Raw genomic sequence first — 22739 nt, forward strand, 5'->3', positions numbered from 1 at the left:
TTCTATGATCACTAGCTTGCTTGGGTGTCTCTTAGTCATTATTCACTGAGCCAGAACAGTATCGCTTGACTTGCTAATGGAGGGGGGTTATTTGCCTGCAGCAACTGCCTGCGTTGAAAAACGGGAATCAAAATACTGCAACTATACATTGTCAAACATCAACTAAAATATATGTACAACACAATAATAAAAATTAATACAAATTTTACACATTATAACCAATAACAATACAACCAAATGTCGATAAAATATATCTAAAATGATAAATGGGGCAATTCTAAAAATCCTATTGAACAGGTAATAATAATTTAAGAAGAAAAAAAAAAAAAAAAAAAAAAATTATAGGGAATGAACCAAACCAGTAGTCTTAACAAATTTACCTCATAGGTTTGTGCTTAGTTTTTTAGCCCAAGGAGGAGACGTGTGATGTCCCAGAACAGAACGCATTGTGAAAGCACTAAATGCCTTCTCACAGCAATTTCTTAGTACTTCTCTCTCTTTTTCGTATTTTCTACAGCTAAAGACGATGTGGCGTATATCTTCATACACTCCACAAGTGTCACAGTTGGGGGATGGAGCCATTTTCCACTGGAATAGTGTTGATTTTGTCTTTGCATGGCCACATCTAAGACGAAATAGGCAGGTAGAAAGGATGCGAGAAGTGAGGTACATTTCTTTTGAAGGCTGCTTATAATCATAAAGATCGAGGAGCTGAGTATGAGACGAACCAGCCTGATCTGCTAGTTCGTTTCCTGTTATACCACAGTGTGCTGGAACCCATATGAATAGAACAGATATACCCTTTTTTGCAAGCTGAGTAACCAAATTTTCAATCTCAATGGCAACATTTCTTGCTTGGTGTGAGAGGTAATCCAGAGCTGAAAGTGAATCAGAGCAGACAATATACTTCTTATATTTGCTCTCTGTTTGGCTTGATATGGCTTGAAGTGAAAACTTAATTGCCATAAGCTCTGCAGAGAAAATTTTCAGGTTAGGGGGTAAACGGTATGAAAGAGACAGGCTCTGGGAGGGTATAACTACTGCACAACTGCATTTTGTTACTGTCTTTGAGCCATCTGTATAAACTTGAATGTATTCCTCATATTCTGCCAGCTTTCCCAGGAATATGATTTTCATCAGTGCTTGGGGGAGGCCCTCCTTTTTTTTATGGTGATCTTTGGAATAATCAATTCCAAATATCTAGAAACTGTTTACGGCAACCTGTGCCTTAATGGAGAAAAACTGCTAATCGAAAATCAATGGAAAACGAAGCTTACTTGTAAGATCAGCTGGTGAACCTTATTGCAAATAGACAGCTGAAAAGAACATGTTAATTACTATTCAATAACGTCCCAATTATCATAAAGATTTCTTCTTGAAAAACTAATGCTATCAGGTGCATCTTAGCAATAAATTTCCAATATATTGAAATACTATTCATTTTATAAAGGTATTCCTTAAAAAATATAGATGACAGTAAAAATTGATGTGGGTGAAATAGTTTGAATTTAGTTTAAAGACTAGTTTCTCAGAAGCATTTTCTACCAGAAGCTTAGATTAAATTTCCAAGGCTGACCAGCTCTTGTCTTCTCCTGAGTAGCAGCCTGGCTGCTTTCTTCTACTCACAGAAATCAAACAGAAAGCTTTTTCTGTCAGCTTGTGATTAACACCCTCTACCCTCATTCAAATGTTGACTACTACAGTGAACTAAAGTCGATAGAAAATTTGAAAACTCAGGACTAAGTCTATTGTGGCCTTCTGGTAAGTTCAGGCTCTCGATCTAACTTAGGCTATTATTCACAGATCTAACTTAGGCTATTGTCTCTTCTCAGCAGAATGAAATTTGGTTAGTTTAACCTAAAAGGCAAATCAGAAGAAAAAGATGTATGCTAGCATTCTCGTTTTGCACCTTTAGAGAGAAAATATCTAAATGGAAAAAATATTACCATTAGATTCTTCATACTACACAAGTATTATATTTGCATTTACAACAATGAACCTGCCCTCCCCCTGATGGCCCCATAGCCTATACACCTTAGATACAGGGTGAGCAACATTTAATTATTATAGTCATTTGTTTTCTATTTATTAAGCAACAAATATTGTTACTTGCTATTATATAGAAAGTACTTTTAAGCATCAAATTATTATAGAGATGTATAAATAAAGTTATACAGATGACATTTTGGTTTTCTGATTTAATATATATGATCCACTAGAACTTCATACAAAAGAAATCATATTACCCCACTAATACATAGAGAAATTTTTGGCTAAGATTAGGCACTGAACATGCTAGGAGTCCTGGTAATTTTGTAGTTTTTGATAAGATTAGGCACTGAACATGCTAGGAGTCCTGGTAAATTTGTAGTTTTTGATAAAAAATATAGCTAGGATCAAACACTTGATGCCTTTCTTATGTTTTCTTTTTGTCATTCAAATTTTCAGGGATAGGTCTACAAGCTAAAGTATGTCCTGGGAAGGTATTTTAAAATACCCACATCCACTCCTTCTCCCTCTAGAGGGCCCTGAAATGTGCCTGCATGACAGGTCTATACCTATTGAAATTTTGAAAAAATAATATTTTACCTTAATTTTCAGTTATTAGTTGCTTTTTATCTGCCTTTAGTTCTGAAAATGCAATTCCTGTTATTTGAGTAGAACTTTGAGCCATATCAATATTTTTTTCCCAAATTTTGGAAATGTATTTGCATATCTTTAAAACCTTATAAAATGGAATTAAGCAAAGTTATGAAGCTGAAAACAATTTTGTTGTACTTCAATTAAGCAGAAGATCTATTTTACAAGGTTTCACTTTTATAACACACATATTTTTAAAGGTCATCAAAGGTCAGGGCCCTCTAGAGGGAGAAGGAGTGGAGGTAGTTACTTCAAAATACCTTCCCAGGACATACTTTAGTCTGTAGATTCATCCCTGAAAGTTTTGTTTTCCTAACCTAAACCCTTTCTGAGATAGCAAGAAGTCAATTAGCAACAATTTTACCTATTTTGTTTGTGGTGTAATTCCATTTCAAGCCCTTAATGGGGTTCCAAAAGGTAAAACAGTCCATAGTAACCAAAGGTTTAAAAAAAAGTTTTTAAAAATAAAACTGAACAGCACAAAATGTCATTTGCAGCTGATTCAAGAATGCTAACTATTATTATCCTTAGTCTTAATAGTAAAACAATATTTTAAGCAAATTCGTAAGAACTTTTACATAGAGCCTAGAATCCCTCAAAAATGACATCACAGTAATACTAACGCTATTTTAAGGGGCTTCTAGCTCTTTGCGAATTTTTGTAAATTTTTTTTCAAAATAGCATTTTAGTTGCCTAAAAGTTCATTTGACTCTAATTACTGATAAACTGAATTATTTGAAACCTTTTTATATATTTTCCTTGTACAGAAAAGGAGGTTGATAGGACCATATGAGCCCATGTTCATTGGATTGCCTTCTGGTTTAGACATAGTAATGATATAGGCAGTTTTTTTTTGTGTGTGTGGAAAGGTTCCAGAGAAAAAACACAGCCAGAAAAGCAATGCCAAAGGTTCAGCCAATTTGGCACTACAGGTCTTCAATACAATGTTAGGTATATTTTCAGGACCCTCTTGAGAAAATTTCCCTATTGTTTCTAAGTTGTGTTTGTCTGTAGTTTCACTACACTAGTGTACTTTCAAAGATAGCAGGAAGAAACTGAACTTCAACTTAATGTACTCAGTTAATTTTGGTTTGAACATCAAAATGAATTTTTTACCAAGAAATCTTACAAACCCATGGAAATTTTGAAATCAACTAAAGATATTTGTACTAATAGCTAAAAATAAAGGAAGAAGTTACTTGTATGCATGTGTATCTATAAAACACTCATGTCTGAATTCAGCAACCCCTTAAAAAAGAATGAGAGTAATTTGTAAGAAAGATTGACCAAGCTAGTCTTAAAGGGGATTGTTGTATTTAACAGGGATGCTTGTCCCTGAAAACTGAGCTGCTTAATTTTTAGATGTTAGAGATGGACAATTTGACTGAAAAAGTACAATACAATAGATATGCAGTTCTATCCTCTACTCCTACTCAAATTGTAGGTTCCCTCCTTCTCTAAATATGGTTCTAGCTTTAGTCTAGAATTTTCATAAAAGTAAAAGCTAAATATATACAAGGTTCCATAACTGAGGTAGGGACAAGGCAAGGACACTACTCAATGCCTTGTTTCTACTCATTTTTCAAACGTAATAGTCATTTCACATGCAAACACAATTCAAGAGTCTTTAATAAACCCTAAACTTTTGTCATGTTTTTCCCTACTTTTGAGAAATGGCCTGTTGACACATATATAAAAAGATCCACACTTCATTGACAACTTCATTATATTCTCAGAATTTTCTTTCTGTTAAAGAATGAATTTTAGCTTATTGGGCTCATAAACACAATCTATATATATAAAAATAAGTTGTCTGTCTGTGTGTCTGTCTGTCAGGTGACGTCATGTTTCTGTGTCGACTGACGTCATGAAGTTAGTTGTCGTCATTTTTGCTATGACGGTGACGTCATTAATGGTATTTAAGACATGCGTTCACGGAAAAATGTTTAATTGTAAAATGACTGAAGAACCTACAATGGCAACAGCCGAGGAAGCTGCTCAAAGAGTCTATGCCAAAAAACTTGCTGCTGATAGAGAAAGTAAGAAAAGAAAGGATGGATATAACCGGGAATATAAATGACGACTGAGACACAGGGACACAACTACAACAGGGACGCCGGGGGCACAGGCGGGATATATAATTGATGACTGAGACACAGGGATTGTTTGAATAGAAATTACAGACCGGGACACCAGGACACAAATGACAACCGGGACACTGGGACACAGGGAATATAAATGACGACCGGGACACTCAAAGAGAAATTACAAACTGGGACACCAGGACACAAATGACGACCAGGACACAGGGAATATAAATGCTATTTATATGCACAGACAATGAGACAGCGAAGAATGTTGTATATTTGCATGTTTTACATAGTTAAAAATATATATTTATATCTATCTCTATTCACAGGTGGGACACAGGGACACAGCTACAATGGCGCGTAACGACTTACGCGCGCGGGGGGGCTTGGGGGGGCGCGAAGCGCCCCACCAACTAGGTGTTGGGGTGGCACAAAGCGCCACCCCAACAGCTAGCAAGTAAATAATTTCCTTCAATAAATAATAATTTCTATTCTTTATAAGTTTTGATGTTGCTTCTTACTTTCATTTCAAAAATTGTTTTTTTTAATTTAATTCAATCAAAATAGGCATTATAAGAAGGAACTCCCATAACTGTTAAATTACTCAAATGGCACTTCCTTTAAGCTGATTTTTATTGTTTTCAAGCTGGTACGTAAGATTATTTTTAGGAACTGCCCTTTCTTGAACTCTAAAAATAAAACTTTTTATGATGTAAGTTTCTTATTTTTAATATTTTTATCTCCATATGAAAAAGGAGAGGTTCAAAGGCTTTTCAGTGATTCCTGGTAGAATGGGTGTCAGTTTTCTGTTGTTTCTTCAGATTTTTTATCCAAGTTCAACAAGTTTTGACAAGACCACCCAATCCATTGCAAATAGTTTGCCCTTGAAAATTAAAAAAGTTTATAATAGATGAGAGAGGATGATCCTTTAAGGTATTGAATCCCCTTTATGTTATAAAAGCTCACTTGCTTTAAGCTATATAGCTTTTTTGTTGCAGCTACCACTGATTTCTCAGACTTCTTAATGATATTTTTGGTGCAACTTCTCAGCTTGTTATACATATGCTTATATTCTTTTTTACCTTTGTATTCCATTATATTTCATTTTATTCCATTATGTTCCATTATATTCCATTTTATTTCCATTGTATTCCATTCTACCTTTTTTTAGGACCTTCATGACTGCAACTTTGCTTTATACCTACCATTTTAATGCTCATGCAACAAAAGCCAATTTTGCTGTAAAATGGAGTGAAGATGGAACAATTGCAGTATTAACTACAAAAGGGATATATATTCTTGTGAGTATATCAATTTCTCGAACTCTTAGCAACGAATTTCAGCCATTCTTTCTTTTACAAATTAATTTAGGAAATAAGTTTTTTTTAATGTTCAGTTTAATGAGAGTTGGAAAATTTACCTTGTTTTTTACTCAAAAGACTTACTCAGACTACTTTTATTTCATATCAGTCTAGAAGACTCTAACTTAACAAAGCCATAAAAGTTTTGTTGAGATACTGATTTGTCACAGCTGTAAGGCTTTCTGTAGCTGACATTCAGGTCGACCTAAACTTAAAAAGAAAAGCGATGGCCCATTGGAAATGCAGTCATTATAGCTTTTTGACACTATTTAAGAAGAGTTGGGACTAGATAAACCTTTGGCTTTGGGTAGTTTTTTTTATTGTAAAGCGACACCAAGCTCATATTTGATGCTTTTTTTCAACCAACATTCTTTTAACTACCTTAAATTGCATCTATGACTAGATAAGGATTTGGAGCCTAGAAGACCCCATTTGATCCAAGCCTTAAAAATCTGAATCCTAGCCTTAGAAATTTTGTAGGATCTATTATTAAATCGTTCAGACGCAGATTTAGAAATCAAAATTGAGAAATCATGGATGCCAAGCTTTTTTTCCCATACAACATTTCTTTGATTACCTTGAATTGCACCTAGACCAAATCAATGGTTTTGGATCTAGACAGTCCCAACTCAGTGAAAATTTGGAACTAGATGAAAATTTGGGTAGCTCTCTTTCTAAAACTCAACACTGAGTTCTAGCACTGTTTTTCCATCCAACATTACTTGAATTCCCTTACGTTGCACCCAGAGCAAACTAAAAATCGGATTCCAATGTGTTTTTAATCAGCTCCTAAATTGCCTGATGATTAAAAATTTTGGGTTTCTACCCAATGTCTAAATGACTGATCTAATTCATTTTTTCTCATTTTATGTTCTAGATTATGGAAAATAAGATTAATGTCCAAAACATAGTATAACATAGAAGAGAGAAAGAAGAAACAAAAAAAAGAATCAAAACAAGAAAAATAAATTAATGTTCCAAGTCTAATAATATGTTAAATAGAAACAAAACACAAATACCAATTTCTGCTTCTCACACTTTTGTGAGTTACATATTGATGAATTCTGACATGACAAAATATTTGAGAAGCACAATTACCTGAGTTAATCACCATTTGGTAACTCATTAAATCACTCACATTGCATTTACAATTGCATGCAAACAAAACACAAGTACCAATTTCTTTTTCTCACGCTTTTGTGAGTTACATATTGATGAATTTCGACAAGACGAAATATTTGAGAAGCACAATTACCCGAGTTAATCATAATTTGGTAACTCATTAAGTTGCTCACATTGCATTCACGATTGCATATTGACAATTTCTCACAGCACAAATACCTCATTTGCTCACAGCACAAATACCTCAGTGATCCAGCATTTTGTAACTAATTATATTGCTCACATTGCATTTACAATTGCACATTGACCATTTCTCACAGCGCTCCCAGTTCAAATACCCCCATGAATCACGATTCAGTAACTCATTAAGCTGCTGACATTGCATTCACGATTGCATATTGACAATTTCTCACAGTGCTCACAGCTCAAATACCTCAGTGAACCACCATCTGGTAATTAATTAAATTGCTCACATTGCATTTACAATTGCACATTGACCATTTCCCACAGTGCTCCCAGCTTAAATACCCCCATGAATCACGATTCAGTAACTCATTAAGCTGCTGACATTGCATTCACGATTGCATATTGACAATTTCTCACAATGCTCACAGCACAAATACCCCAGTGAACCACCATTTGGTAACTAATTAAATTGCTCACATTGCATTTACGATTGCACATTGACCATTTCTCACAGTGCTCCTACTCAAATACCCCCATGAATCACGATTCAGTAACTCATTAAGCTGCTGACATTGCATTCACGATTGCATATTGACAATTTCTCACAGTGCTCACAGCACAAATACCCCAGTGAACCACCATTTGGTAACTAATTAAATTGCTCTCATTGCATTCACGATTGCACATTGACCATTTCTCATAGTGCTACCAGCTCAAATACCCACATGCATCACGATTCAGTAACTCATTAAGCTGCTCACATTGCATTCACGATTGCATATTGACAATTTCTCACAGTGCTCACAACACAAGTGCTAATGAGTTACCACCATTTGCTAATAAGTTATAATCATTTGGTAACTCATTAAATTGCTCACATTGCATTTACGTTTGCACATTGACCATTTCTCACAGTGTTCTCAGCTCAAATACCCCCCATGAATCACAATTTGATTTCTTACAATGCTCACTGCACAAATACCTCAGTGAATCACCATTTGGTAAACTCAATAATTTGCGTAAATTGCGTTCACGATTGCTTATTGACCATTTCTCACACTACTCACAACACAGATCAAGGCCGCCGGTAGAAAATTTTCCAGGGAAGGGGGGCAAATGCCAAAATATCAGTGGTGGTTTGGTGACAGGGAATGTATTTCAGGAATTTTTTTTTTGTAGGAATAAGTTTATTTCAAATACTTTTACGAAAAACTCTCAAATGAAAAGAGCAATTAAATTGTCTGCAAAATGAAACAAAAAACAGAAAGATTTATTGCATCCATAGATTATAACAGATGTAGATTAGTCTTTGTGCAATTTTCTACACCTTAGAATAGTTTACAGAAGGAGTAGAGATGCAAACATCCTGACTGCATAGATACCACGTTTTGATTTTGTAATGGCCATGCAAAATGTACCTCTTTCATAACAGGGTAATTCTCCCCCTCGAACTTAAATCCTTTACATATGCAGACATTAAAAAAAAATTAGAATAGCGAAAGAAAACTATCCAGTTGTCAAATTAACCTGCTTTCTTTTTATTGTCCTATTCAACTAACTAAAATTTATTCAAAAAATTTTTCGCCACAGGAGAATAGTTTATGGTTAAAAAACTTGAAATAAAAAGTGACTTGGACCAAAATTCACCAAAAACTAACAAGAGCTAAGAGCTCATGGTACTTGTGACGAGGCAAGAAGAGCTAAGAGCCAAGAGATCATATGGTATGTGCTCTAACAAAATTCTATGAATCAATAGATTGATTTAAAAGGAACATAAGAGGCTTAATGCAGGTCAGGATTTAAAATAAGAGCTCTGAGTCACGATGTCCTTCTAAATATCAAAATTCATTAAGATCCGATCACCCACTCGTAAGTTATAAATACCTAATTTTTTCTAATTTTTCGTCCACTTTAGCCTTCCTATCGTATAGAGTCTTCCTATCGTTGTATCCTTGAAGATGGTAGGTTGGCCGTCTACTGACTTACCCTGTTTTCGACGTTCAAATACTTTATTTTTAGCATTCCACATGTAACACGAAGGCACTTCAGTATACAGCAGTTTTTTTGCAAAAGAATCATTTTTGCATAGCGAAAAGAAAGCAGTTAACGTTGTATCCGGTGGATTCAGGGCTCTTTGTTGCACGTTGGATTCCGAAAAATAAACACGTTGACCATTCTGTAAATGTACCGCTAACTAACTTCATGACGACATGATGACATGACGTTACTCGACAGACAGACAGACAGACATAACACACAAACAACCTATTTTATATATATTGAAGACTAGCTGTTTGGGTGGCGACTCTTGAACATGCAACATATAATGGTCCATGGGAAAACAATCCGTATTCAGATCTATACCTCATGATTCTAATGATTGCCCTTGAGCTTTGTTGATGGTGATTGCTAATCGACCATTCTCTGTGTCGCCGTCATCATTTATATATCCCCCTGTGCCCCCCGGCGTCCCCTTTGTAGTTGTGTCCCTGTGTCCCGGTCGTCATTTGTGTCCCGGTGTCCCAGTGTGTGATTTCTCTTTGAGTGTCCCGGGCGTCATTTATATTCCTTGTGTCCCGGTGTCCCGGTCGTCATTTGTGTCCCGGTGTCCCGGTCTGTATATACATTCGTTTTTGAATTGGTCTTTTTTTTAGTTTTTAGTTTTTTACCTTTTTTTAGTTTTTTTAGTTATACCTCATGATTCTAATGATTGCCCTTGAGCTTTGTTGATGGTGATTGCTAATCGAACATTCCCTGTGTCCCTGTCGTCATTTATATTCCCTGTGTCCCGGTCGTCATTTGTATCCCGGTGTCCCGGTCTGTATATACATTCGTTTTTTTAGTTTTATTTTTCTCCTTTATTTTTCATTTTTTCCTTTTTTATTTTTTTTATTTTTTAGTTTTTTTAGTTTTTTTAGTTTTTTAGCTTTTTTAGTTTTTTTATTAGTTGTTAGTTTTTTTTTCTTTTTATTTTTTTTTGTAGTTTTTACCTTTTTTTAGTTTTTTTAGTTTTTTTTACTTATGTCCTGGTCGTCATTTATACTCCCTGTGTCCCGGTCGTCATGTGTGTCCCGGTGCTTTGTTGATGGTGATTGTTAATCGAACATTCCTTGTGTCTCGGTCGCTTTCTCTTTGAGTGTCGTCATTTATATTCCCTCTGTTCTGGTGTCCCGGTCGTCATTTGTGTCCCGATGTCCCGGTCTGTAATTTCGTCAGTCGAAAGCATGACGTAAGTCGACACACAAACATGACGTCACTCGACAGACACACACACACACAGACAACTTATTTTTATTTAGATAGACTAGCTGTCGGGGTGGCGCTTCGCGCCACCCCAACACCTAGTTGGTGGGGGCGCTTCGCGTCCCCCCAAGCCCCCCGCGCGCGTAAGTCGTTACGCGCCATTCTAGTTGTGTCCCTATGTCCCACCTGTGAATATATATATATATATATATATATATATATATATATATATATATATATATATATATATATATATATATATATATATATATATATATATATATATATATATATATATATATATATATATATATATATATATATATATATATATATATATATATTTAACTACATAAAACTTGCGAATATACAACATTCTTTGCTGTCCCATTGTCTGTGCATATAAATAGATTGTCAGGTTTACCGACTCTTGAACACGCAACATATAATTGTCCATGGGAAAACAGTCCGTATTCAGATCAATACCTCATGATTCTAATGATTGCCCTTGAGCTTTGTTGATGGTGATTGCTAATCGACCATTCCCTGTGTCGCCGTCGTCATTTATATATCCCCCTGTGCCCCCCGGCGTCCCCGTTGTAGTTGTCTCCCTGTGTCCCGGTCGTCATTTATATTCCCTTTGTCCCGGTCGTCATTTGTGTCCCGGTGTCCCAGTCTGTGATTTCTCTTTGAGTGTCCCGGGCGTCATTTATATTCCTTGTGTCCCGGTGTCCCGGTCGTCATTTGTGTCCCGGTGTCCCGGTCTGTATATACATTCGTTTTTGAATTGGTCTTTTTTTAGTTTTTAGTTTTTCACCTTTTTTTTAGTTCTTTTAGTTATACCTCATGATTCTAATGATTTCCCTTGAGCTTTGTTGATGGTGATTGCTAATCGAACATTCCATGTGTCCCCGTCGTCATTTATATATCCCCCTGTGCCCCCCGGCGTCCCCGTTGTAGTTGTGTCCCTGTGTCCCGGTCGTCATTTATATTCCCTGTGTCCTGGTCGTCATTTGTATCCCGGTGTCCCGTTCTGTATATACATTCGTTTTTGAAATGGTATATGATGAAAGAAATTTTTGTATTTTTCCCCTTTTTTTCTTTTTAGTTTTTTTTATTTTTATTTTTTTTAGTTTTGTTTTTCTCCTTTATTTTTCCTTTTTTTTCCTTTTTTTATTTTTTTTCTTTTTTAGTTTTTTTAGTTTTTTAGCTTTTTTAGTTTTTTTATTAGTTTTAATTTTTTTTCTTTTTAGTTTTTTTGTAGTTTTTACCTTTTTTTTAGTTTTTTTAGTTTTTTTTTTACTTATGTCCTGGTCGTCATTTATACTCCCTGTGTCCCGGTCGTCATTTGTGTCCCGGTGCTTGGTTGATGGTGATTGCTAATCGAACATTCCTTGTGTCCCGGTCGCTTTCTCTTTGAGTGTCCCGGTCGTCATTTATATTCCCTATGTGCCGGTGTCCCGGTCGTCATTTGTGTCCCGATGTCCTGGTCTATAATTTCGTCAGTCGAAAACATGACGCCAGTCGACACACAAATATGACGTCACTCGACAGACACACACACACACAGACAACTTATTTATATATATATACTAGCTGTTGGGGTGGCGCTTCGCGCCACCCCAACACCTAGCTGGTGGGGGCGCTTTGCGCCCCCCCCCAAGCCCCCCCGCGCGCGTAAGTCGTTACGCGCCATATTAGTTACGCGCCATATTAGTTACGCGCCATTGTAGTTGTGTCCCTGTGTCCCACCTGTGAATATAGATAGATTTATATATGTGTTTCAAACTACGTAAAAATTGCGAATATACAACATTCTTGGCTTTCCCATTGTCTGTCCATATACAATGCCGTATGTACTAATAATGACGTCATATGCAAACGCTCTTTTTACAAACAAACAAACATGCATACACACAACTCGTTTTTATATAGATAGATAGATAGATAGATACAATACAAATTAACTACGTAAAACTTGTGAATATACAACAGTCTTCGCTGTCCCATTGTCTGTGCGTATAAATAGATTGTCAGGTTTACCGACCCTCAAAGATGCAACATACAATTGTACATTGGTAAAGCAATCTGTATTAAGATCTATACCGCATTTTTCTAGTGATTGCCCTTGAGCTTTGTTGATGGTGGTTGCAAATGCTAATCGAATTGGGAATTGCAATCTTTTAAATTGAAAAAGCAGATCCGTTGGAATCATGGGAATGCGAGGAATAAGAACAGCCTCACCCTCATAAGGCCCTGTCAAGATTGTGGCATCTATTAGGTTTTCCATTGTTTTTTTTTACGGCAAGTCGCGTGCCATTGCAAAGCTTTGGTGGGTTGATATTTCTTAAAAGTATTATTGGTACGCCTATTTTTAGTTGTAGCAGGTGTGGTGGACACCCTGAAGGATCTATGGAATTTAAAAATTCAGATGGATAATTAACCGCTTCATTTGGTTCCGAAATACAAATTAACTGCGTAAAACTTGCGAATATACAACATTCTTCGCTGTCCAATTCTCGCTGCATATAAATAGATTGTCAGGTTTACCGACCCTCGAACATGCAACGTACAATTGTCCATGGGAAAAACAATCAGTATTAAGATCAATACCACATTTTTCTAATGATTGACCTTGAGCTTTGTTAATGGTGATTGCAAATGCTAATCGAATTGGGAATTGCAATCTTTTAAATTGAAAAGGCAGATCTGTTGGAATCATGGGAATGCGAGGAATAAGAACAGCCTCACCCTCAAAAGGCCCTGTCAGGATTGTGGCCTCTATTAGGTTTTCCATTGTTTTTTTTACGGCAAGTCGAGTGCCATTGCAAAGCTTTGGTGGGTTTATGTTACGTAACAATATTATTGGTATGCCTATTTTTAGTTTTAGCACGTTTGGTGGAAACCCTGAAAGATCTATGGAATTTAAAAATTCAGATGGATAATTAACCGCTTCATTTGGTTCCAAAACTGTGTCGACTGACTTGTAAAGGACTGCCTGGTCTTGAATCTTGGTCAAAACAATATTGTTGATTTCGTGGACGTCTATATTTTTGGGTGCGAGAATCGCTCTTTCACTTAGCCATTTATTATTTTTATAATTTTTTAGAATATTCGGAAATACTTTTTCAATCAATTCATTTTTGGACGTCACTAAATTACAGAAATCAGCAGGTAGTTGTATACGTCCTGAAATTGAGTCTACTGGGAGCTTTCCGTTTCCCATTGCCAGCAATTGATCTGAAAATGTTTGACCAGAGTCATCGTTTTGCAATCGGACACGCATATTTGTAGTTAATTTTAATGTTTTTACGTGTGCCCATAAATTAGAATTTTTCAGGCAAGCATTCATTTCGTCTGCAGGAGTTGATCTAGGTATTATAGGTAATGTTTGCCTGAAATCTCCCGCAAGCAATATTAAGGTGCTGCCAAAGGGTTTCGACTTCCCTCGCAAATCTTTCAAGCATTGATCCAGAGCCTCGAGCGATTTTTTGTGTGCCATTGTGCACTCATCCCAAATAATAAGTTTGCATTGCTGCAATACTTTACCCATCCCAGATGATTTGGAAATATTGCACGTGGGAGTTTCTGTAGAATGCAAGTTCAGAGGCAATTTCAAAGCGGAATGAGCAGTTCTTCCACCAGGCAGCAATGTTGCGGCTATTCCGGACGACGCAATTGCCAACGCTATATCATTTTTAGATCGAATTGATGCCAGAATCAGTTTTATCACAAACGTTTTACCAGTACCTCCTGGCGCATCCAAAAAGAAAATTTCTCCAACGTTGTTATCGACACAATGCATTATCGTATCATAAATGTCTTTTTGTTCCGACGTTAACTTGGAAATGTTATTTTGTACATACGACAATAGATCACTCGTACTGTAACTTTGTTCACGATCCAATTCTACACATGTCGAAACAGCAGCGATACGGTTAGGTGAAGGCATTCCCAAACCCTGAAGAGGTTTGTTTGCCATACTTATGCAAAAATCTTCTATAACAACTAAAGTGTAGTTATAAATTTCTGGTGTAAAATCAAAAGTCATGTCTGACGTCTCTAACTGTTTTCGATGAAGTATATCTTCGGACATTTTTGACTTATATTTTTCCCATAAATCTGTAGGAGCTGATGGAGAGCAAGTTGTTAAAATGATGCCAAACAATGCACGAATTTGACTTGGGGTTGACGTTTCGCACGCGTCATTGATGCAGTTATCCCAGTGTTGGTCATTCTCCAATAAATTCAGAGCTTGGCATGCACTACGGTAAGTGTCATGTATAGTACCATTTACAGTCCTCAAATACTCAAAGGATGTCGGACCGGGTACATTCACCAAAAGCAGGCGTAGAAAGAAGCATTCATGTTGATTGGGGTGAACGGTGTAGAGTCTTCCTATCGTGGTATCTTTGAAGATGGTAGGTTGGCCGTCGACTGACTTACCCTGTTTTCGACGTTCAAATACTTTATTTTTAGTATTCCACGTGTAATACGAAGGCACTTCAGTATACAGCAGTTTTTTCGCAAAAGAATCATTTTTGCAAAGCGAAAAAAAAGCTGTTAATGTTGTATCCGGTGGATTCAGGACTCTTTGTTGCACGTTGGTTTCCGTGAAATAAACACGTTGACCATTCTGTAAATGTACCGCTAAGTGAACAACAGCTGGACTACGTTCATGTATCGGAAATGAAAGAATTCGCCAAACAGCTTCATTACTGCTTATGTATCTTCCAGCCTGATATTCTACGATTTCATCGAAATCTTTGATTTCGGACTGCAAGCCAAAAACTGCCATGTCACTGCCTTTGTTGACGTATTTACATATGTATTTGATTGCCTTTACGGAGTTACAGCATTCAACGTTTATGTGTTCATTAAATGTTTTTGATAATAAATGGAAATATGGTACAACCCACTGGTTATCTACTTCGATGGTGGTACCGTTACGCCTCTTTATTATTGCTGTTTTACCGCCATCTTCAGTAGATCTTCTTCTATATTGTGGGTAACCATCATTGCCAGTAATTGTTTTGGGTACTAAAAGTCGAGGATATTGCTTTGTGCACCTTCCTTTGGCCATGCATGGTGAATTTTCGTTCAGTGCACCGCAAGGTCCATGTATCATATTTTTTACAATAATATCATGTAACCCCTTATCGACATTTTTATCAGGTATTTCAGCGGAAATCACATCATCAATTTCGTTTGGAGTAATTTTTTTATGTAGCCAGATTAGTATATGTGCGTGTGGCAAACCTCGTTTTTGCCATTCCACTGAGTACATCCAGCATCGCACTGACCCAAACACTTCATGTTTTACAAGGTAGTTTGTCAGTGATTTCAACTTTTGCCGGAAGAAACGTGCCGTAATGTCATGCCTATGAACCGCCGATTGTCCTTGAAGTAAAAGCTGCAGTATCTCGTCCCAAGATTGATTACATGTAAATGTAATAAATAAATCTGGACGACCATAGAGACGAACATACGCAATAGCATCTTGAGCATATTCATGCATATGACGGGGACTGCCAACATATGACGAAGGTAAAATTGTTAATCTTCCAACGTTTGTGGTATTACCGTCATTTATAACTGCATCTCGCAAATGAATGTATTGTTCAGAGCGGAGCTTGGTCTGATTCAGGCGGATATATAGCAAACGTTCTGATTCAATTTTAGCATACATATCAACCATAAATTGGTGAAACAATTCACGGCATTTTAAAATATAATTTTCTTCATCCTGCCGAATCATTAGTCTATAGGAATAATAATGCATTGCACTGCATTTCTTATTCATTTCTTTGTTAGTGGCTGGATTCATCAATTTAATATTAAAGTGATAGCCGTCGGCTCCATCCCAAAAAAATGATAGGATATTGTAGGGCATCGTAGCATCGATGAGTTTCAGCAATTCTTAACAACTGAGCGTTTCGCTTATGTAGAATAATATCTCGAGGTAAAAACTGATCACCGACCATAACGATTGCCACTTCGTCGATAGTCGGAGCATTGTATCTACGCACATGTTGGCCAGGAGGCGTTTTGTCAGCGGAAATAACAATTTTATGAGTATCAGTAGGCATCAAATCGATGGCTGTTTTGAACAGACGCACTAACTTATTATTTTCGTGGAAAAGATGTTGCAATTGGGAAACGATTGTCCTTTCAACGTTGGGAGAAATTTCGCAACGTGCATTCAATTCAGAATTTCTATCACTGATGAAGTACAATTGTAAAAATTTATGATTCTCGCCTGAGAATGGTAGAAGGGACCCTGCTTTATGATAAATTTGCCCTTTTACTTTGAAAGTAGACATAAATTGATCTGGATTTTCGATTTGGGCTCCAAACGACGTCATTTGGAAACATGAGTTGTATTGTCTGATTTTTGACAAAAAACGCTTAGATTCTGACGTAGTTCCAGTAAGGAAAGTCTTCAATGGCTCTGGTGGTGCAGCCAATAGAGGAAGTTTAACTTTTCCTGAGGCGCAACACATTCCCATTGTTTCACCATTGAATTTCAAGGCCTTGCAATAGGGACAAATTTTAGACATTGTCCCGATTTGAACACATCTACTCAAGCTATAATCATCGACTGGGTTGTACCTGAATGCCAGGCGATAACTTTCAGATTGCTCTGATTCCTCGGCACGCTTTCTTTTCTTACTTTCTCTATCAGCAGCAAGCCTGTTTCCCTGCTGGTCTTTTGATTCCTCGGCACGCCTTCTTTTTTCACTTTCTCTTTTAGCAGCAAGTCTGCTTCTGCGTTGCTCTAGTAGTTCCTCGGCACGCCTTCTTTTTTCACTTTCTCTTTTAGCAGCAAGTCTGCTTCTGCGTTGCTCTGGTAGTTCCTCGGCATGCTTTCTGTTCTTTCTTTCTCTATCAGCCTCAAGCCTGTTTCCCTGCTGGTCTTTTGATTCCTCGGCACGCCTTCTTTTTTCACTTTCTCTTTTAGCAGCAAGTCTGCTTCTGCGTTGCTCTAGTAGTTCCTCGGCACGCCTTCTTTTTTCACTTTCTCTTTTAGCAGCAAGTCTGCTTTCGCGTTGCTCTGGTAGTTCCTCGGCACGCTTTCTTTTCTGACTTTCTCTATCAGCAGCAAGTTTTTTGGCATAGACTCTTTGAGCATCTTCATCAGTCATTATAAACTTAAGCATTAATAGAATTCTACGCGAACATACGTCTTATATAACTTGAATGACGTCACGCCTTCAAAGCAAAAATGATGGCAACTAATTTCATGACGTCAGCCGAAACATGACGGTGAACATATGTCTTATATAACTTGAATGACGTCACCTTCAAAGCAAAAATGATGGCAACTAATTTCATGACGTCAGCCGAAACATGACGTCACCTGATCCATCCACAGATCCACACACAGACAACTTATTTTTATATATATAGATATAGATAGATGTGCCGGTGCCCCGGTCGTCATTTGTGTCCCGATGTCCCGGTCTGTAATTTCGTCAGTCGAAAACATGACGTCAACCACACAAACATGACGTCACTCGACAGACACACACCCACACACACATAAAGACAACTTATTTTTATATATATACTAGCTGTTGGGGTGGCGCTTCGCGCCACCCAAAAACCTAGTTGTTGGGGCGCATCGCGCCCCCCAAGCCCCCCCGCGCGCGTAAGTCGTTACGCGCCATTGTAGTTGTGTCCCTGTGTCCCACCTGTGAATATAGATAGATTTATATATGTGTTTCAAACTACGTAAAACTTGCGTCTATACAAAGCCTTATGTACTAATAATGACGTCATATGCAAACGCTCTTTTTACAAACAAACAAACATGCATACACACAACTCGTTTTTATATAGATAGATAGATAGATAGATACAATACAAATTAACTGCGTAAAACTTGCGAATATACAACATTCTTCGCTGTCCAATTGTCGCTGCATATAAATAGATTGTCAGGTTTACCGACCCTCGAACATGCAACGTACGTATATAATATATATATATATATATATATATATATATATATATATATATATACATATATATATATATATATATATATATATATATATATATATATATATATATATATATATATATATATATATATATATATATATATATATATATATATATATATATATATATATATATATATATATATATATATATATATATATATATATATATATATATATATATATATATATATATATATATATATATATATATATATATATATATATATATATATATATATATATATATATATATATATATATATATATATATATATATATATATATATATATATATATATATATATATATATATATATATATATATATATATATATATATATATATATATATATATATATATATATATATATATATATATATATATATATATATATATATATATATATATATATATATATATATATATATATATATATATATATATATATATATATATATATATATATATATATATATATATATATATAGATGTGCCGGTGTCCCGGTCGTCATTTGTGTCCCGATGTCCCGGTCTGTAATTTCGTCAGTCGAAAACATGACGTCAGTCGACACACAAACATGACGTCACTCGACAGACACACACACACACACAGACAACTTATTTTTATATATATAGATAGATAGATAGATTAACTAAAGTCTTTAATTAAATATCAGGAGAAGAAAAGAATACCTACTTAAATAACAATAAGATACTATTTTGTGCATAAAAAAAATGGCAGTGGAAGGATTCGAACCTTCGACTCATCAGAGACTAGTTTCAAAAACCAGCGCCTTAGACCACTCGGCCACACTACCTTATAACATTATTTGAAATATATGTTATATGATTAAATCATATTAAGTTCACTTATTCGATACGAGCGATTAAGGTCAATCTCCTAGGTTGAAAGCAAATTCTATTTCCATATGCATTGAAATACGTCACGAGATTTCCTTTTTTCTCATTGGCTTAATTGCTCTCTTGATGGGTGGACGGAATTTAAAATTAGAATAAAGCGCAAGACCCTTCTAAACATCAAATTTCATTAAGATCTGGTCACCCTTTCGTAAGTTACAAATACCTCAATTTTCAAAATTACCCCCCCCCCCAAATCCACCAAAGAGAGCAAATCTAAGAAAAAGGTCTCGGAGCTCTTATTTCAAATCCCGACCAGATCTTTTGACATTGGTGGGAGTTGGAGGGGAAATCTTGGAAAACACTTGGAGTGGAGGAATCAGGATGAAGCTTGGTGGATAAAATAAGCAAATGACCTTGATACGTGATTGACGGAACCGTACTGGATTCGCTGTTGGCCAACGCACATGTTGGCCAGGAGGCGTTTTGTCAGCGGAAATAACAATTTTATGCGTATCAGTAGGCATCAAATCGATGGCTGTTTTGAACAGACGCGCTAAATTATTATTTTCGTGGAAAATAATCCAGCATCCCACTGACCCAAACACTTCAAGTTTTACTATGTAGTTTATCAGTGATTATAACTTTTGCCGGAAGACACGGGCCGTAATGTTATGTCTATGAACCGCCGATTGTCCTTGAAGTAAAAGCTGCTGTATCTCGTCCCAAGATTGATTACATGTAAATGTAATAAATAAATCTGGACGACCATAGAGACGAACATACGCAATAGCATCTTGAGCATATTCATGCATATGACGGGGACTGCCAGCATATGACGAAGGTAAAATTGTTAATCTTCCAACGTTTGTGGTATTACCGTCATTTATAACTGCATCTCGCAAATGAATGTATTGTTCAGAGCGGAGCTTGGTCTGATTCAGGCGGATATATAGCAAACGTTCTGATTCAATTTTAGCATACATATCAACGACGAATTGGTGAAACAATTGACGGCATTTTAAAATATAATTTTCTTCATTCTGCCGAATCATTAGTCTATAGGAATAATAATGCATTACACTGCATTTCTTATTCATTTCTTTGTTAGTGGCTGGATTCCTCAATTTAATATTAAAGTGATAGCCGTCGGCTCCATCCCAAACAATGATAGGATATTGTAGGGCATCGTAGCATCGATGAGTTTCAGCAATTCTTAACAACTGAGCGTTTCGCTTATGAAGAATAATATCTCGAGGTAAAAACTGATCACCGACCATAACGATTGCCACTTCGTCGATAGTTGGAGCATTGTATCTACGCACATGTTGGCCAGGAGGCGTTTTGTCAGCGGAAATAACAATTTTATGCGTATCAGTAGGCATCAAATCGATGGCTGTTTTGAACAGACGCACTATATTATTATTTTCGTGAAAAAGATGTTGCAATTGGGAAACGATTGTCCTTTCAACGTTGGGAGAAATTTCGCAACGTGCAATCAATTCAGAATTTCTATCACTGATGAAGTGCAATTGTAAAAATTTATGATTCTCGCCTGAGAATGGTAGAAGGGACCCTGCTCTATGATAAATTTGCCCTTTTACTTTGAAAGTAGACATAAATTGATCTGGATTTTCGATTTGGGCTCCAAACGACGTCATTTGGAAACATGAGTTATATTTTCTGATTTGTGACAAAAAACGCTTAGATTCAGACGTAGTTCCAGTAAGGAAAGTCTTCAATGGCTCTGGTGGTGCAGCCAATAGAGGAAGTTTAACTTTTCCTGAGGCGCAACACATTCCCATTGTTTCACCATTGAATTTCAAGGCCTTGCAATAGGGACAAATTTTAGACATAGTCCCGATTTGAACACATCTACTCAAGCTATTATAATCGACTGGGCTGTACCTGAATGCCAGGCGATAACTTTCAGGTTGCTCTGATTCCTCGGCACGCTTTCTTTTCTTACTTTCTCTATCAGCAGCAAGCCTGATTTCTTGCTGTTCTTGTGATTCCTCGGCACGCCTTCTTTTTTCACTTTCTCTTTTAGCAGCAAGTCTGGTTTCATGTTGCTCTGGTAGTTCCTCGGTATGCCTTCTTTTTTCACTTTCTCTTTTAGCAGCAAGTCTGGTTTCATGTTGCTCTTGTAGTTCCTCGGCACGCCTTCTTTTTTCACTTTCTCTTTTAGCAGCAAGTCTGGTTTCGCGTTGCTCTGGTAGTTCCTCGGCACGCTTTCTGTTCTTTCTTTCTCTATCAGCTTCAAGCCTGTTTCCTGGCTGTTCTTTTGATTCCTCGGCACGCTTTCTTTTCTTACTTTCTCTATCAGCCTCAAGCCTGTTTCCTTGCTGTTCTTTTGATTCCTCGGCACGCTTTCTTTTCTAACTTTCTCTATCAGCAGCAAGTTTTTTGGCATAGACTCTTTGAGCATCTTCCTCGGCTGTTGCCATTGTAAGTTCATCAGTCATTTTACAATTAAACATTAATAGATTTCTACGTGAACGCATGTCTTAAATATCTTTAATGACGTCACCTTCATAACACAAATGACGACAACTAACTTCATGACGTCAGTCAACACTCAAACATGACCTCACCCGACAGACAGACCCACACACACACAGAAAACTTATTTTTATATATATATAGATATATATATATATAGATAGATGTGCCGGTGTCCCGGTCGTCATTTGTGTCCCGATGTCCCGGTCTGTAATTTCGTCAGTCGAGAACATGACGTCAGTCGAAAACATGACGTCACTCGACAGACACACAAACACACAGACAACTTATTTTTATATATATAGATAGATAGATAGATTAACTAAAGTCTTTAATTAAATATCAGGAGAAGAAAAGAATACCTACTTAAATAACAATAAGATACTATTTTGTGCATAAAAAAAAATGGCAGTGGAAGGATTCGAACCTTCGCCTCATCTGAGATTAGTTTCTTAAACCAACGCCTTAGACCACTCGGCCACACTGCCTTATAACATTATTTGAAATATATGTTATATGATTAAATCATATTAAGTTCACTTATTCGATACGAGCGATTAAGGTCAATCTCCTAGGTTGAAAGCAAATTCTATTTCCAATAGCATTGAAATACGTCACGAGATTTCCTTCTTTCTCATTGGCTTAATTGCTCTCTTGATGGGTGGACGGAATTTAAAATTAGAATAAAGCGCAAGACCCTTCTAAACATCAAATTTCATTAAGATCT

The 22739-nt window shown here is 36.4% G+C and overlaps 1 protein-coding gene and 2 non-coding genes across 3 annotated transcripts in view; 1 reads left to right on the forward strand and 2 right to left on the reverse strand.

The window, feature by feature from the left end:
- Positions 1 to 2027: 2027 nt before the first annotated feature.
- Positions 2028 to 22739, forward strand: part of LOC136027654 (uncharacterized) — a 134035-nt gene continuing 113323 nt past the window's right edge. The window contains exons 1-2 of the mRNA XM_065705083.1: positions 2028 to 2046; positions 5902 to 6031. Coding sequence (XP_065561155.1) covers positions 5909 to 6031 — 123 coding nt within the window. The 5' untranslated portion in view covers positions 2028 to 2046; positions 5902 to 5908. The remainder of the gene's footprint in view (positions 2047 to 5901; positions 6032 to 22739) is intronic.
- Trnaq-uug (transfer RNA glutamine (anticodon UUG)) lies at positions 19389 to 19470 on the reverse strand. The gene has a single exon. It is a non-coding gene; the product is annotated as a tRNA-Gln (tRNA).
- Positions 22419 to 22500, reverse strand: Trnal-aag (transfer RNA leucine (anticodon AAG)). Its single transcript has one exon. It is a non-coding gene; the product is annotated as a tRNA-Leu (tRNA).

This window comes from Artemia franciscana, chromosome 5 (assembly GCF_032884065.1).
Source record: "Artemia franciscana chromosome 5, ASM3288406v1, whole genome shotgun sequence".
NCBI classification, from domain to species: Eukaryota; Metazoa; Arthropoda; class Branchiopoda; order Anostraca; family Artemiidae; genus Artemia; species Artemia franciscana.